Source organism: Salmo salar, chromosome 09 (assembly GCF_965601325.2).
Source record: "Salmo salar chromosome 09, fSalSal1, whole genome shotgun sequence".
Taxonomy (NCBI): domain Eukaryota; kingdom Metazoa; phylum Chordata; class Actinopteri; order Salmoniformes; family Salmonidae; genus Salmo; species Salmo salar.
The window spans coordinates 159738057-159752643 of record NC_138299.1 but is presented as its reverse complement, the minus strand read 5'-3'; the positions used below and the strand labels follow the sequence as shown (position 1 = coordinate 159752643).

The following is a 14587-nucleotide window of genomic DNA, read 5'->3' as shown; positions in this document are numbered from 1 at the left end:
GCCCTTTGCTTTCCCATTAATTCGCTTGTCTGTTTGTGTTTCCCAGAAAAACTTTCACTGCCTTGGCCTTCTCTCAGGATGGAAAGTATTTGGTCACTGGTGAGGTAAGTGTTTGGAAATGTTCCGGAAGAAGGAAAAAGATGGTTGGTTGGTGTGTATATGCACTTTGCTGTATTTGTATAACAGTCAGTGAGACGACGGACTAACGTGTGTGTGTGTGTGTGTGTATATATACAGGGAGTGTACTAGTTGGTTGATGGCTATATAAAAGTTGTTGTGCTGCTAGAGAGCAGGTCATGCTGTAAATTCTACTTGTTGTCACAGTAAGTGATATACGAGCCTTCTGTCTTGCCCTCAGTGCTCTATGGTTGTCTGCTCTCTGAGCTGACTGTACTGTTGCCGTGGGGATGGGGAATGTATCCTACAGTTGTTTTACAATCTGTTATGACCAGCAGGCTTTTCCCACGGTTCTTTAAAGGAACCCTGTTAATATCTGGGACGGTTCTTTATAGGAACCCTGTTAATATCTGGGACGGTTCTTTAAAGGAACCCTGTTAATATCTGGGACGGTTCTTTTATAGGAACCCTGTTAATATCTGGGACGGTTCTTTATAGGAACCCTGTTAATATCTGGGACGGTTCTTTTATAGGAACCCTGTTAATATCTGGGACGGTTCTTTTATAGGAACCCTGTTAATATCTGGGGCGGTTCTTTAAAGGAACCCTGTTAATATCTGGGACGGTTCTTTTATAGGAACCCTGTTAATATCTGGGGCGGTTCTTTAAAGGAACCCTGTTAATATCTGGGGCGGTTCTTTAAAGGAACCCTGTTAATATCTGGGACGGTTCTTCAAGGAACCCTGTCGATATCTGGGGCGGTTCTTCAAGGAACCCTGTCGATATCTGGGGCGGTTCTTCAAGGAACCCTGTCGATATCTGGGGCGGTTCTTCAAGGAACCCTGTCGATATCTGGGGCGGTTCTTCAAGGAACCCTGTCAATATCTGGGGCGGTTCTTCAAGGAACCCTGTCAATATCTGGGACTGTTCTTCAAGGAACCCTGTTAATATCTGGGGCGGTTCTTCAAGGAACCCTGTCAAGATCTGGGGCGGTTTTAACATTTGTGTTATGAAATATTTAGTGATGTCCTACACAGTTTTAGTGTAATTTCATGTCTATTGACTGTTTAGTGTTGAGCTAAACCGGAGGCTGCTTCTCTGTGACCTTTTCCAGTAGGATCCCTGTGATGATTTAATACACAAAGAAATGAACAGTCATTTTCCTCGCTCTATATAACCTGTCTAGTTTTCTGATCATATTGGAACTCCCTGCATTCCTAAAGTATTCAGACCCCTTGACTTTTTCCACATTCTGTTACGTTACAGCCTTACTCTAAAATGGATTAAATAAATAAAATCCTCACCTACTCACAATACCCTATAATGACAAAGTGAACGTTTTTTTATATATATATTTGAATTTATATTTAAAAAAAAAAAGATACCTTATTTACATAAGTATTCAGACCCTGTGATATGAGACTGTAAATTGAGCTCAGGTGCATCCTGTTTCCATTGATCATCCTTGAGATGTTTCTACATCTTGATTGGAGTCCACCTGTGGTAAATTCAATTGATTTGGACATGATTTGGAAAGGCACACACCTGTCTATATAAGGTACCACAGTTGACAGAGCATGTCAGAGCAAAAACCAAGCCATGAGGTCGAAGGAATCTTCTGTAGAGCTCCGAGACAGGATTGTGTCGAGGTACAGATCTGGGGAAGGGTACCAAAACATTTCTGCAGCTTTGAAGGTCCAAGAACACAGTGGGCTCCATTATTCTTTAAATTTTTTAATGTAACCTTTTTTTTGTAACTTAGCCAGGTCAGTTAAGAACAAATTCCTATTTACAATGACGGCCTATCCCGGACGACGCTGGGCCAAATGTGCGCCGCCCTATGGGACTCTGAATGACTGCCGGTTGTGATACTGCCTGGAATCGAACCAGGGTCAGTAGTGACGCCTCTAGCACTGAGATGCAGTGCCTTAGACCGCTGTGCCACTCGGGAGCCTTTTTTAAAAGAAGCTAGAGGTGGCCGCCCGGCCAAACTGCACAATCGGGGAGAAGGGCCTTGGTCAGGGAGGTGACCAAGAAACCTGATGGTCACTCTGACAGAGCTCCAGAGTTCCTCTGTGGGTATGGGAGAACCTTCCAGAAGGACAACCATCTCTGCAGCACTCCACCAATCAGGACTTTATGGTAGAGTGGCCAGACAGAAGCCACTCCTCAGTAAAAGGCACATGACAGCCCGCTTGGAGTTTGCCAAAAGGCACCTAAAGGACTCTGACCGTGAGAAAAAAGATTCTCTGGTCTGATGAAACCAAGATTGAACTCTTGGGCCTGAATTCCAAGCATCACGTCTGGAGGAAACGTGGCACCAACCCTATGGTGTAGCATGGTGATGGCAGCATCATGCTGTAGGGATGTTTTTCAGCGGCAGGGACTGGGAGAGTAGTCAGGATCTAGGGAAAGATGAACGGGGCACTGTACAGAGAGATCCTTGATGAAAACCTGCTCCAGAGCACTCAGTACCTCAGACTGGGGCGAAGGTTCACCATCCAACAGGACAACGACCCTAAGCACACAGCCAAGACAATGCAGGAGTGGCTTTGGGACAAGTCTCTGAATGTCCTTGAGAGATCCAGGCAAGGCCCCGACTTGAACCCGATCTAACATCTCTGGAGACCTGAAAATACCTGTGCAGCGACGCTCCCCATCCAATCTGTCAGATCTTGAGAGGATCTGCAGAGAAGAATGGGAGAAACTCCCCAAATACAGGTGTGCCAAGCTTGTAGCATCATACCCAAGAAGACTCAAGGCTGTAAATACTGCCAAAGGTGCTTCAACAAAGTACTGAGTAAAGGGTCTGAATACTTTATGTAAATGTTTTTCCGTTTTTAAAATTTTTGATATGTTTGTGAAAATTCTACAACTTTTGCCTTTGTTATTATGGGATATTGTGTGTAGATTGAGGGGGGGAAAACAATTTTAATCAATTTTAGAATTAGGCTTTAACGTAACAAAATGTGTAAAAAGTCGAGGGGTCTGAATACTTTCTGAATGCAATGTTTATTTTCTGGTTGTTTGTCTAGTAACGTCGGGAAGTTATTTTAAATAGATGCTCCAAAACCTTTAGAATGATCTTTATCAGCTTACTCCAATATTTTTCTGTTCAAAACTCAAACTCCCATGATTCCATTCAGCAAAACCACTCTCACCATCACTGACCGACTTGAGAAGAACTATTTTCATGCCACTTCGATGCCGTAGTGACTTTTTCATAGCAGGTTAGGATAATTAATTTAGCAGGTTAGCAGGTTAATAAAAAATAATTAAGGTTCGGGTTAGCGAAAAATGCTCTCCTAACCTGCTATGAAAATCACTTTGTGTCGAAGTGTTTTTAAAAAAAGAGTGTGTACCGACTGAAGTTGACGTTCTGGCACAGCCGTTGTGTCTTTTCCAAATAGCCTGTATTTTCGTATTGAATAACTTGTTAACATCATACTTTTTCTTAGTTCCAATAGGCCTCCAGTGTTGGATAGTTGCTTGGACAGTCGCTGAGGCTGTATTTGTCTTATCATTGGAAACACTTTATTTTCACATGCAGCTGGTTTAGTTACTTAGCTAGCTAGCATTGCTAATGTTAGCGGCAATTTAAAAAAAAAAAATTTGTAAACACTATTATTTGGGATGTAACATTTAGCTCTCGATCTAGCATGCTAACTACACACAGTAACCGTGTTATGGTTAGCGTAGCTAGTTAGCATCTAAATTATAAGTGTAGTTGCAGTTGATTGGTGACAGTAGCTAGGCTTCCATCCAATTGGTGACAGATTTTCATGCCAAATTTTTTTTATAAATATGCCAATGTTCCCACCATTGGTGTATTTGCACCAAACTGACTTGTTATAGATAAGAAAATCAGTACGTGATGACGTAGTGCACACATAATGTAGTTTTTGGTTTATGTTTTAATGTTCAGAATAAAAAAAATCGAATGTTCAGTTTGTTTCCATCATATTTTCAACTTTTCTGACTTTTTTCAACTCTCAATGCTTCCCACAGTTGTGAAGTTGGCTGGATGTCCTTTGGGTGGTGGACCAGTCTTGATCGTCACAGGAAACTAAGTGTGGGAAAACCCCAGCAGCGTTGCAGTTCTTGACGCTCTTAAACCGGTCCGCCAGGCACCTACTATCATTTGTTTTTCCCGTTCACCCTCTTTATTTTTAAATTTAAAAAAAAAAATCTTTATTTTAACTAGGCAAGTCAGTTAAGAACAAATTCTTATTTTCAATGACGGCCTAGGAACAGTGGGTTAACGACAGATTTTTTTTAAATTTTTTTTACCTTGTCAGCTCGGGGATTCGATCTTTGCAACCTTTCGGTTACAAGTTCAATGCTCTCACCACTAGGCTACGCTGCTGCCTCTGAATGGCACACCGAACACAATCCATATCTCAGTTGTTTTAACTGTTAGAAAACCCTTCTTAAAGCCGTCTCCTCCACTTCATCGACACCGACTGAACCAGATAAAGGGTCCTTCACTGGTTTTCACCTGGTCAGTCTGTCATGTTATGTTTTTCTATACTAAAAGCAATGTCCTTTTTTTTTTTTTTTTAATAAAGGAACTATATTAATGAGTTCTTAAAGCTACATTGTAATATTTTAGGCGACCCAACCAAATTCTGATCTATGTGCTTCCCTTAAGGTTTGAATCTTAGTAACCAGGAATATGTGGGCGATTTTTGCGGATTCCACCCCTTTTTTTTTTTTATAAAGGAACCATATAATTATCTGAGGTAGCTCTTTGTCGTGTCCCGGCTTGTTCCTCAGTCCTGTAGAAGTAAAAAATCTATTTTTAGTTTGTTTTTGCAACAAAGATGTACAGCTCCTTGGTGAGCTATGATTAGTCAGCGCCTCACCTCCTAGTGTGGGCAAAGACCTGCTGGTGTAATCTACTCCAAGCTCTAAACTTCTCTGATCTGCATTACGTTCTCCCCCCCCCCCCCCCCCCGTTCATTGACAAACCATTAATTTAAACATGTTTATAATTTAACAGATGCTCTTATCCAGAACGACTTACAGGAACAGTTAGGGTTTAAGTGCCATGTTTTTCACCTAGTCCGCTCGGGGATTTGAACCAGCAAACTTTTGCTCACTGGCCCAACGCTTTTAACACCCAATGTTGACATAACCTCCAAAATAAGAAAAAAGGTAAAGTTAATTGTTGCCACAGGGCTGACTCAGCACTTTCTCAAATGCTCTGGTCTCAACTCAAACTGTCACCCCAACTGCCGTGGCATTCAGCTTCACCCCCCTCCCCTCACTCCAGCTGGGGCTCTCCCTTTGTTTCTGCTCCAATCATTGACTGTATGTTTCTGTCTCTGCAGAGTGGTCACATGCCCTGCGTGCGGGTTTGGGACGTGGCCGAGCGGGCCCAGGTGGCAGAGGTACAGTGCCATAAGTACGGGGTGGCCTGTGTGGCCTTCTCAACCAACAGCAGCTACATCGTGTCAGTAGGCTACCAGCACGATATGACTGTCAGCGTCTGGGAGTGGAGGGTAAGTTAAACACCTGGGTTTGTCTGTTTTCTTTTCTTTCAGAGACTTGAGCCTGTTAAGTTGCTCAAGCACTTTTCCCTTCCACTACATTGGTTCCATTGCACCAGGCAACTGCTGAAATGTGGATTCCCAGGATATCTACTCTGCTGGCTGGATAGCGCTGGGGTTAGAGGGCATCGCTGGGCTTCTTGGGAATGGGGCAGGGAATCCCAGAGCCTGTACTTTTTTTAATGTCCCGTTATTTTACCTGTCTGCTAACTTGTTGAAGGGTGTCCAGACTTGACTGAGTAATGTTAGTCCAATCGTTCTGCACAACAACAACAACGACGACCTGTAATCTCTTATCAGTTCTGACAGCAGTCTGGTCAAAGGTCGTCGACTAGAGGCCACAGAAATCCCTGTGTTACTTAAAATAACCCAAGCTCTGTGAAACTGAAAAAATCTGGTTTGTTGTTGTTGTAAACCCTCTTGTCCTGTGTGTTTTGTAGAAGGGGACGGTGATAGCATCCAACAAGGTGTCTAGCAGAGTTCTGTCCGTCTCCTTCTCTGAAGACAACAGCTACTTCGTCACGGCAGGAAACCGACACGTCAAGTTCTGGTACCTAGACGCCTCTAAAGAGAGACGGGTCAGGACGTTGTTGTTATTATTATTGTTTTTATTATTATTATTGTTGTTGTTATTATTATTGTTAAGTATTATTATTATTATTTATTAAGTATTAGTATGATTATTTATTTAGTATTAGTATTATTATTATTGTTGTTATTATTGTTAAGTATTAAGTATTATTATTTATTAAGTATTATTATTTATTAAGTATTAGTATTATTAAGTATTATTATTATTGTTGTTATTAAGTATTATTATTATTAAGTATTATTATTAAGTATTATTATTAAGTATTATTTATTATTATTATTACGTATTAGTATTATTATTATTAAGTATTAGTATTATTATTAAGTATTATTATTATTGTTATTATTGTTAAGTATTAAGTATTATTATTTATTAAGTATTATTATTTATTAAGTATTAGTATTATTAAGTATTATTATTATTGTTGTTGTTATTAAGTATTATTATTATTAAGTATTAGTATTAAGTATTATTATTAAGTATTAGTATTATTATTAAGTATTATTTATTATTATTGTTATTTATTATTATTATTATTACGTATTAGTATTATTATTATTAAGTATTAGTATTATTATTATTAAGTATTAGTATTATTAGTATTATTATTATTAAGTATTAGTATTATTATTATTATTGTTATTATTATTAAGTATTTTATATGCCATATTGTTTGTACTCCATCCATGTATACAAGTGGTATTAGTATTATTATGAAGTATTTTATATGCCATATTGTTTGTACTCCATCCATGTATACAAGTGGTATTAGTATTAAGTATTTTATATGCCATATTGTTTGTATACAAGTGCGTCTGACTAATGGCTTGATTCTGGATGTTTACTATGGCTCCTCCCCCCTCCCTCCCCAGGTGAACAGCACGGTGCCTCTGATTGGCCGATCAGGATTGCTAGGGGAACAGAGGAACAGCATGTTCTGTGGTCTGTCGTGTGGGCGGGGCAACATGGCCAGCAGCACCTATTGCATCACTTCCTCTGGCCTGCTGTGTCAGTTCAACAGCAGGAGGATGTTGGATGCCTGGGTGGACCTCAAGGTCAGTATGACCCCTACCTGACCCCTGACCCTACCTAACCCCTGACCCTCTCTCTGTCCCTATTTTGATACCTGAAAATTCACGCAGCCCCAACCATGTGAGGGGGGGGGGGGGGGAACCCGAACAGCCAATGTTAACTTGGTTTGGGGGTTTGGTGGGGGGGGCTATGGCAGTCAATAAAAAAAAACATTGCAACAGTATTTCTGATTTGTCTTCTCAACTCACGATCATATTCTTTTAATGTGGGACTATGACGACAGTCAAATGAGTCTGACACAAGACATTATCTCACCGCCACTAATGAGATGCGTGTGGTCTTGATGGGTGTGGCGTCTCAAAGTCAGGAGGCGTGGTCAACAGTACAGACCCTGGTCTCTGCTGTCACATCTAACCCGGATGGATATTTGGTTTTAATGCAGATGAGAGCACTGAATCCAGCTTCACACAGATCAGAGCTGGTGATGGGTACCATGAGTTTTATGCTGCTTTCAAGACAACTTGGAAACTCTGGGGGGGGAAAAAATACAAGGTCAAATCATGACATCGGTGATCTTCAGGGCAGAAAGTCGGAGCTCTAGAAAGAGGCCAGAGTTCCCCGGTTGGACGATCGTTCAAATAGATTTTTTTTTTTTCCCCCAGTCAGAGCTCATTTCCGCCAACTTTCCAGTTGTTTTGAATGCGGCATTAATGCTCAGAGGGAGACGGCATCTAAATCAAATCAAATGTATTTATAAAGCCCTTCTTACATCAGCTGATATCTCAAAGTGCTGTACAGAAACCCAGCCTAAAACCCCAAACAGCAAGCAATGCAGGTGTAGAAGCACGGTGGCTAGGAAAAACTCCCTAGAAAGGCCAAAACCTAGGAAGAAACCTAGAGAGGAACCAGGCTATGAGGGGTGGCCAGTCCTCTTCTGGCTGTGCCGGGTGGAGATTATAACAGAACATGGCCAAGATGTTCAAATGTTCATAAATGACCAGCAGGGTCAAATAATAATAATCACAGTGGTTGTCGAGGGTGCAACAAGTCAGCACCTCAGGAGTAAATGTCAGTTGGCTTTTCATAGCCGATCATTGAGAGTATCTCTACCGCTCCTGCTGTCTCTAGAGAGTTGAAAACAGCAGGTCTGGGACAGGTAGCACGTCCGGTGAACAGGTCAGGGTTCCAGCAGGTCTGGAACCTAAACTCCTCCCTAGTGACCCTTTGAATGCGTTGTCTGCAGCATTCGAGTCACGTGTCAGAGCTCAATCAGCTGTTTTTTGATTTCATGTCAACTGAGCCAGGATCACAGTCAAAACGGATTTGGGAAGTAGGTCCCCGAAGTGCTCTGCCAAGCATTGGAGGTGAACACTTGTGTCAGACATTTTCTGATGCTGTTTTCTGTTAGAACAGCTGAGGGAAGGTGGCATGGTTCGCTATTTAAAAAAAATATATATATTTCCTCTCAATCCACCTGATTCGGTCACACATCTGTAGAATGTTTTTGTATTTCTCCTGCATGCTTGGTAAGGACAACACTTCCTCCTCATAATGCGAACCCTCCCCGATAACCACCAAGCATCGGTGTGAAATGGAAAATCGTCATGCTCTGATCCCGTATTTCCTCATAGTTTAGCAAAACAGGCGTGAGAGCAGTAGATGTAATTTGATGTAGTTTACAATCCAAGTTACCTGCTGCAGGTGCGTCTCTGAGTTCTGTGCTCAGCTCTTTTCCTCACCAGTTGCTCTGTGTATCATACAATGCGTCCGTATGACAGATGGAGACCCATTCATAACTAGTGTAGAGGCCTGCTCGCTGTCCCACCACAGAGACCCATTCATAACTAGTGTAGAGGCCTGCTCGCTGTCCCACCACAGATGGAGACCCATTCATAACTAGTGTAGAGGCCTGCTCGCTGTCCCACCACAGAGACCCATTCATAACTAGTGTAGAGGCCTGCTCGCTGTCCCACCACAGAGACCCATTCATAACTAGTGTAGAGGCCTGCGCGCTGTCCCACCACAGAGACCCATTCATAACTAGTGTAGAGGCCTGCTCGCTGTCCCACCACAGAGACCCATTCATAACTAGTGTAGAGGCCTGCTCGCTGTCCCACCACAGATGGAGACCCATTCATAACTAGTGTAGAGGCCTGCTCGCTGTCCCACCACAGAGACCCATTCATAACTAGTGTAGAGGCCTGCGCGCTGTCCCACCACAGAGACCCATTCATAACTAGTGTAGAGGCCTGCGCGCTGTCCCACCACAGAGACCCATTCATAACTAGTGTAGAGGCCTGCTCGCTGTCCCACCACAGAGACCCATTCATAACTAGTGTAGAGGCCTGCGCGCTGTCCCACCACAGAGACCCATTCATAACTAGTGTAGAGGCCTGCTCGCTGTCCCACCACAGATGGAGACCCATTCATAACTAGTGTAGAGGCCTGCTCGCTGTCCCACCACAGAGACCCATTCATAACTAGTGTAGAGGCCTGCTCGCTGTCTCACCACAGAGACCCATTCATAACTAGTGTAGAGGCCTGCTCGCTGTCCCACCACAGAGACCCATTCATAACTAGTGTAGAGGCCTGCTCGCTGTTTCACCACAGAGACCCATTCATAACTAGTGTAGAGGCCTGCTCGCTGTCCCACCACAGATGGAGACCCATTCATAACTAGTGTAGAGGCCTGCTCGCTGTCCCACCACAGAGACCCATTCATAACTAGTGTAGAGGCCTGCGCGCTGTCCCACCACAGAGACCCATTCATAACTAGTGTAGAGGCCTGCGCGCTGTCCCACCACAGAGACCCATTCATAACTAGTGTAGAGGCCTGCTCGCTGTCCCACCACAGAGACCCATTCATAACTAGTGTAGAGGCCTGCGCGCTGTCCCACCACAGAGACCCATTCATAACTAGTGTAGAGGCCTGCTCGCTGTCTCACCACAGAGGGAGACCCATTCATAACTAGTGTAGAGGCCTGCTCGCTGTCCCACCACAGAGACCCATTCATAACTAGTGTAGAGGCCTGCTCGCTGTCTCACCACAGATGGAGACCCATTCATAACTAGTGTAGAGGCCTGCTCGCTGTCCCACCACAGAGACCCATTCATAACTAGTGTAGAGGCCTGCTCGCTGTCCCACCACAGAGACCCATTCATAACTAGTGTAGAGGCCTGCTCGCTGTCCCACCACAGAGACCCATTCATAACTAGTGTAGAGGCCTGCTCGCTGTCCCACCACAGAGACCCATTCATAACTAGTGTAGAGGCCTGCTCGCTGTCTCACCACAGAGACCCATTCATAACTAGTGTAGAGGCCTGCTCGCTGTCCCACCACAGAGACCCATTCATAACTAGTGTAGAGGCCTGCTCGCTGTTTCACCACAGAGACCCATTCATAACTAGTGTAGAGGCCTGCTCGCTGTCCCACCACAGATGGAGACCCATTCATAACTAGTGTAGAGGCCTGCTCGCTGTTTCACCACAGATGGAGACCCATTCATAACTAGTGTAGAGGCCTGCTCGCTGTCCCACCACAGATGGAGACCCATTCATAACTAGTGTAGAGGCCTGCTCGCTGTCTCACCACAGAGACCCATTCATAACTAGTGTAGAGGCCTGCTCGCTGTCCCACCACAGAGACCCATTCATAACTAGTGTAGAGGCCTGCTCGCTGTCCCACCACAGAGACCCATTCATAACTAGTGTAGAGGCCTGCTCGCTGTCCCACCACAGAGACCCATTCATAACTAGTGTAGAGGCCTGCTCGCTGTCCCACCACAGATGGAGACCCATTCATAACTAGTGTAGAGGCCTGCTCGCTGTCCCACCACAGAGGGAGCCCCATTCATAACTAGTGTAGAGGCCTGCTCGCTGTCCCACCACAGAGACCCATTCATAACTAGTGTAGAGGCCTGCTCGCTGTCCCACCACAGAGACCCATTCATAACTAGTGTAGAGGCCTGCTCGCTGTCCCACCACAGAGACCCATTCATAACTAGTGTAGAGGCCTGCTCGCTGTCCCACCACAGAGACCCATTCATAACTAGTGTAGAGGCCTGCTCGCTGTCCCACCACAGATGGAGACCCATTCATAACTAGTGTAGAGGCCTGCTCGCTGTCCCACCACAGATGGAGCCCCATTCATAACTAGTGTAGAGGCCTGCTCGCTGTCCCACCACAGATGGAGACCCATTCATAACTAGTGTAGAGGCCTGCTCGCTGTCCCACCACAGAGACCCATTCATAACTAGTGTAGAGGCCTGCTCGCTGTTTCACCACAGAGACCCATTCATAACTAGTGTAGAGGCCTGCTTGCTGTTTCACCACAGAGACCCATTCATAACTAGTGTAGAGGCCTGCTCGCTGTCCCACCACAGATGGAGACCCATTCATAACTAGTGTAGAGGCCTGCTCGCTGTCCCACCACAGAGACCCATTCATAACTAGTGTAGAGGCCTGCTCGCTGTTTCACCACAGAGACCCATTCATAACTAGTGTAGAGGCCTGCTCGCTGTCCCACCACAGAGACCCATTCATAACTAGTGTAGAGGCCTGCTCGCTGTCCCACCACAGAGACCCATTCATAACTAGTGTAGAGGCCTGCTCGCTGTTTCACCACAGAGACCCATTCATAACTAGTGTAGAGGCCTGCTCGCTGTCCCACCACAGATGGAGACCCATTCATAACTAGTGTAGAGGCCTGCTCGCTGTCCCACCACAGAGACCCATTCATAACTAGTGTAGAGGCCTGCTCGCTGTCTCACCACAGAGGGAGCCCCATTCATAACTAGTGTAGAGGCCTGCTCGCTGTCCCACCACAGAGGGAGCCCCATTCATAACTAGTGTAGAGGCCTGCTCGCTGTCCCACCACAGAGGGAGCCCCATTCATAACTAGTGTAGAGGCCTGCTCGCTGTCCCACCACAGAGACCCATTCATAACTAGTGTAGAGGCCTGCTCGCTGTCCCACCACAGAGACCCATTCATAACTAGTGTAGAGGCCTGCTCGCTGTCCCACCACAGAGACCCATTCATAACTAGTGTAGAGGCCTGCTCGCTGTCCCACCACAGAGGGAGCCCCATCTCTGCAAAAGCCGACCATTCGATCCCATGGAATTATTTTTAATTTCTTTTCAGTATAGGCACACGTTTTTTGTTGTTGCTCGGGAACCGTGAGACGGAGCGTTATGTCCTCGGGAATCTCGTCCCCCGACCATGTAGAGAGAACAACAAAAAAATAAGTCACTGCATATGGGCATCTCAGCCCTCACAGATCAAATCTATTTATATAGCCCTTCTTACATCAGCTAATGTCACAAAGTGCTGTACAGAAACCCAGCCTAAAACCCCAAACAGCAAGTAATGCAGGTGTAGAAGCACGGTGGCTAGGAAAAGCTCCCTAGAAAGGCCAAAACCTAGGAAGAAACCTAGAGAGGAACCAGGCTATGAGGGGTGGCCAGTCCTCTTCTGGCTGTGCTGGGTGGAGATTAGAAACCTAGAGAGGAACCAGGCTATGAGGGGTGGCCAGTCCTCTTCTGGCTGTGCCGGGTGGAGATTATAACAGAACATGGCCAAGATGTTCAAATGTTCATAAATGACCAGCATGGTCAAATAATAATAATCATAGTAGTTGTCGAGGGTGCAACAAGTCAGTAACACAAGAGTAAATGTCAGTTGGCGTTCATCTAGCCTTCCCTGTGGCTCAGTTGGTAGAGCATGGTGTTTGCAACGCCAGCATGGTGTGTGTAACGCCAGGGTTGTGGGTTCGATTCCCACGGGGGGCCAGTACACACAAAAAATGTTTTTGCATGAAATGTATGCATTCACTACTGTAAGTCGCTCTGGATAAAAGCGTCTGCTAAAATGACTAAAATGTAAATGTAAAATCTATTTGGAGACCGTAAGCTGGGGAATGTTTGATTCGTTCAGTCCGTTTGCTCTTGATAGCTAGCAATAGCAATACATTGTTTTAGCAGCGTTCTCTGATTTTAAAAAGGTACTGACGTGAGTTTCTCTGCCTCCACACAGATTTCAACATATCAATTGCGATCGGTAATATTAGCGTCTGCTAATAGTGTGGTTTCATAGCTTGTCCCATCATCTAACAGCTCTCCGCTGAATTTGGTCTAATTTTAATTTAGATTAAGGTTAAACCACTGGATTAAGGTTAAACCACTGGATTAAGGTTAAACCACTGGATTAAGGTTAAACCACTGGATTAAGGTTAAACCACTGGATTAAGGTTAAACCACTGGATTAAGGTTAAACCACTGGATTAAGGTTAAACCACTGGATTAAGGTTAAACCACTGGATTAAGGTTAAACCACTGGATTAAGGTTAAACCACTGGATTAAGGTTAAACCACTGGATTAAGGTTAAACCACTGGATTAAGGTTAAACCACATTACAATGATTTAGAGATACGAAGATTATATACATGCAGTGCATTTCTAAAGTATTCAGACCCATTGACTTTTTTCAAATTTTCTTACATTACAGCCTTATTCTAAAATGGATTAAATTGTTTTACCCCTCATCAATCTACACATAATACCCCATAATGACGAAGCAAAAACAGGTTTTTGAGCGCTCAGGACTTCATCAAGGATCTCTCTGTACTTTTCTGTTCATCTTTCACTCGATCCTGACTAGTCTCCCAGTCCCTGCCGCTAAAAAACATCCCCATAGCATGAAGCTGCCACCACCATGCTTCACCGTAGGGATGGTGCCAGGTTTCCTCCAGATGTGACGCTTGGCATTCAGAGAATATTATGGACAATTCCTTTGACCTCATGGCTTGGTTTTTGCTCTGACATGCACTGTCGACTGTGGTACCTTATATAGACAGGTGTGTGCCTTTCCAAATCATGTCCAATCCATTGAATTTACCACAGGTGGACTCCAATCATGTTGTAGAAACATCTCAAGGATGATCAATGGAAACAGGATGCACCTGAGCTCAATTTACAGTCTCATAGCAAAGGGTCTGAATACTTATGTAAATAAGGTATATCTGTAATAAAAAAATAAAAAAGCAAATATGTCTAAACCTCTTTTTGCTTTGTCATTATTGGATATTGTGTGTAGATGAGGGGAAACAATAATGTAATCCATTTTAGACTAAGGCTGTAACGTAACAAAATGTGGGAAAGGGGATGGGTTCTGAATACTGAATGCTCTGTATGTGTGTGCTTTTTCCCAGGATTTTGGAAACTCCCACAACCCCATTTTCTTATCAGGTGACCCCCACATGGGGTTTGCGACCCCCTATTTTGTGAACCGCTGGTCTT

The 14587-nt window shown here is 44.2% G+C and overlaps 1 protein-coding gene across 1 annotated transcript in view; it reads left to right on the top strand.

Moving 5' to 3' along the window:
• The window catches only part of wdr62 (WD repeat domain 62), a 61231-nt gene that overhangs the window by 2337 nt on the left and 44307 nt on the right, over positions 1–14587 (top strand). Inside the window, exons 4-7 of the mRNA XM_014215449.3 lie at positions 47–104; positions 5451–5621; positions 6110–6247; positions 7134–7316. Of these exons, the coding sequence (XP_014070924.2) occupies positions 47–104; positions 5451–5621; positions 6110–6247; positions 7134–7316 (550 nt within the window). The remainder of the gene's footprint in view (positions 1–46; positions 105–5450; positions 5622–6109; positions 6248–7133; positions 7317–14587) is intronic.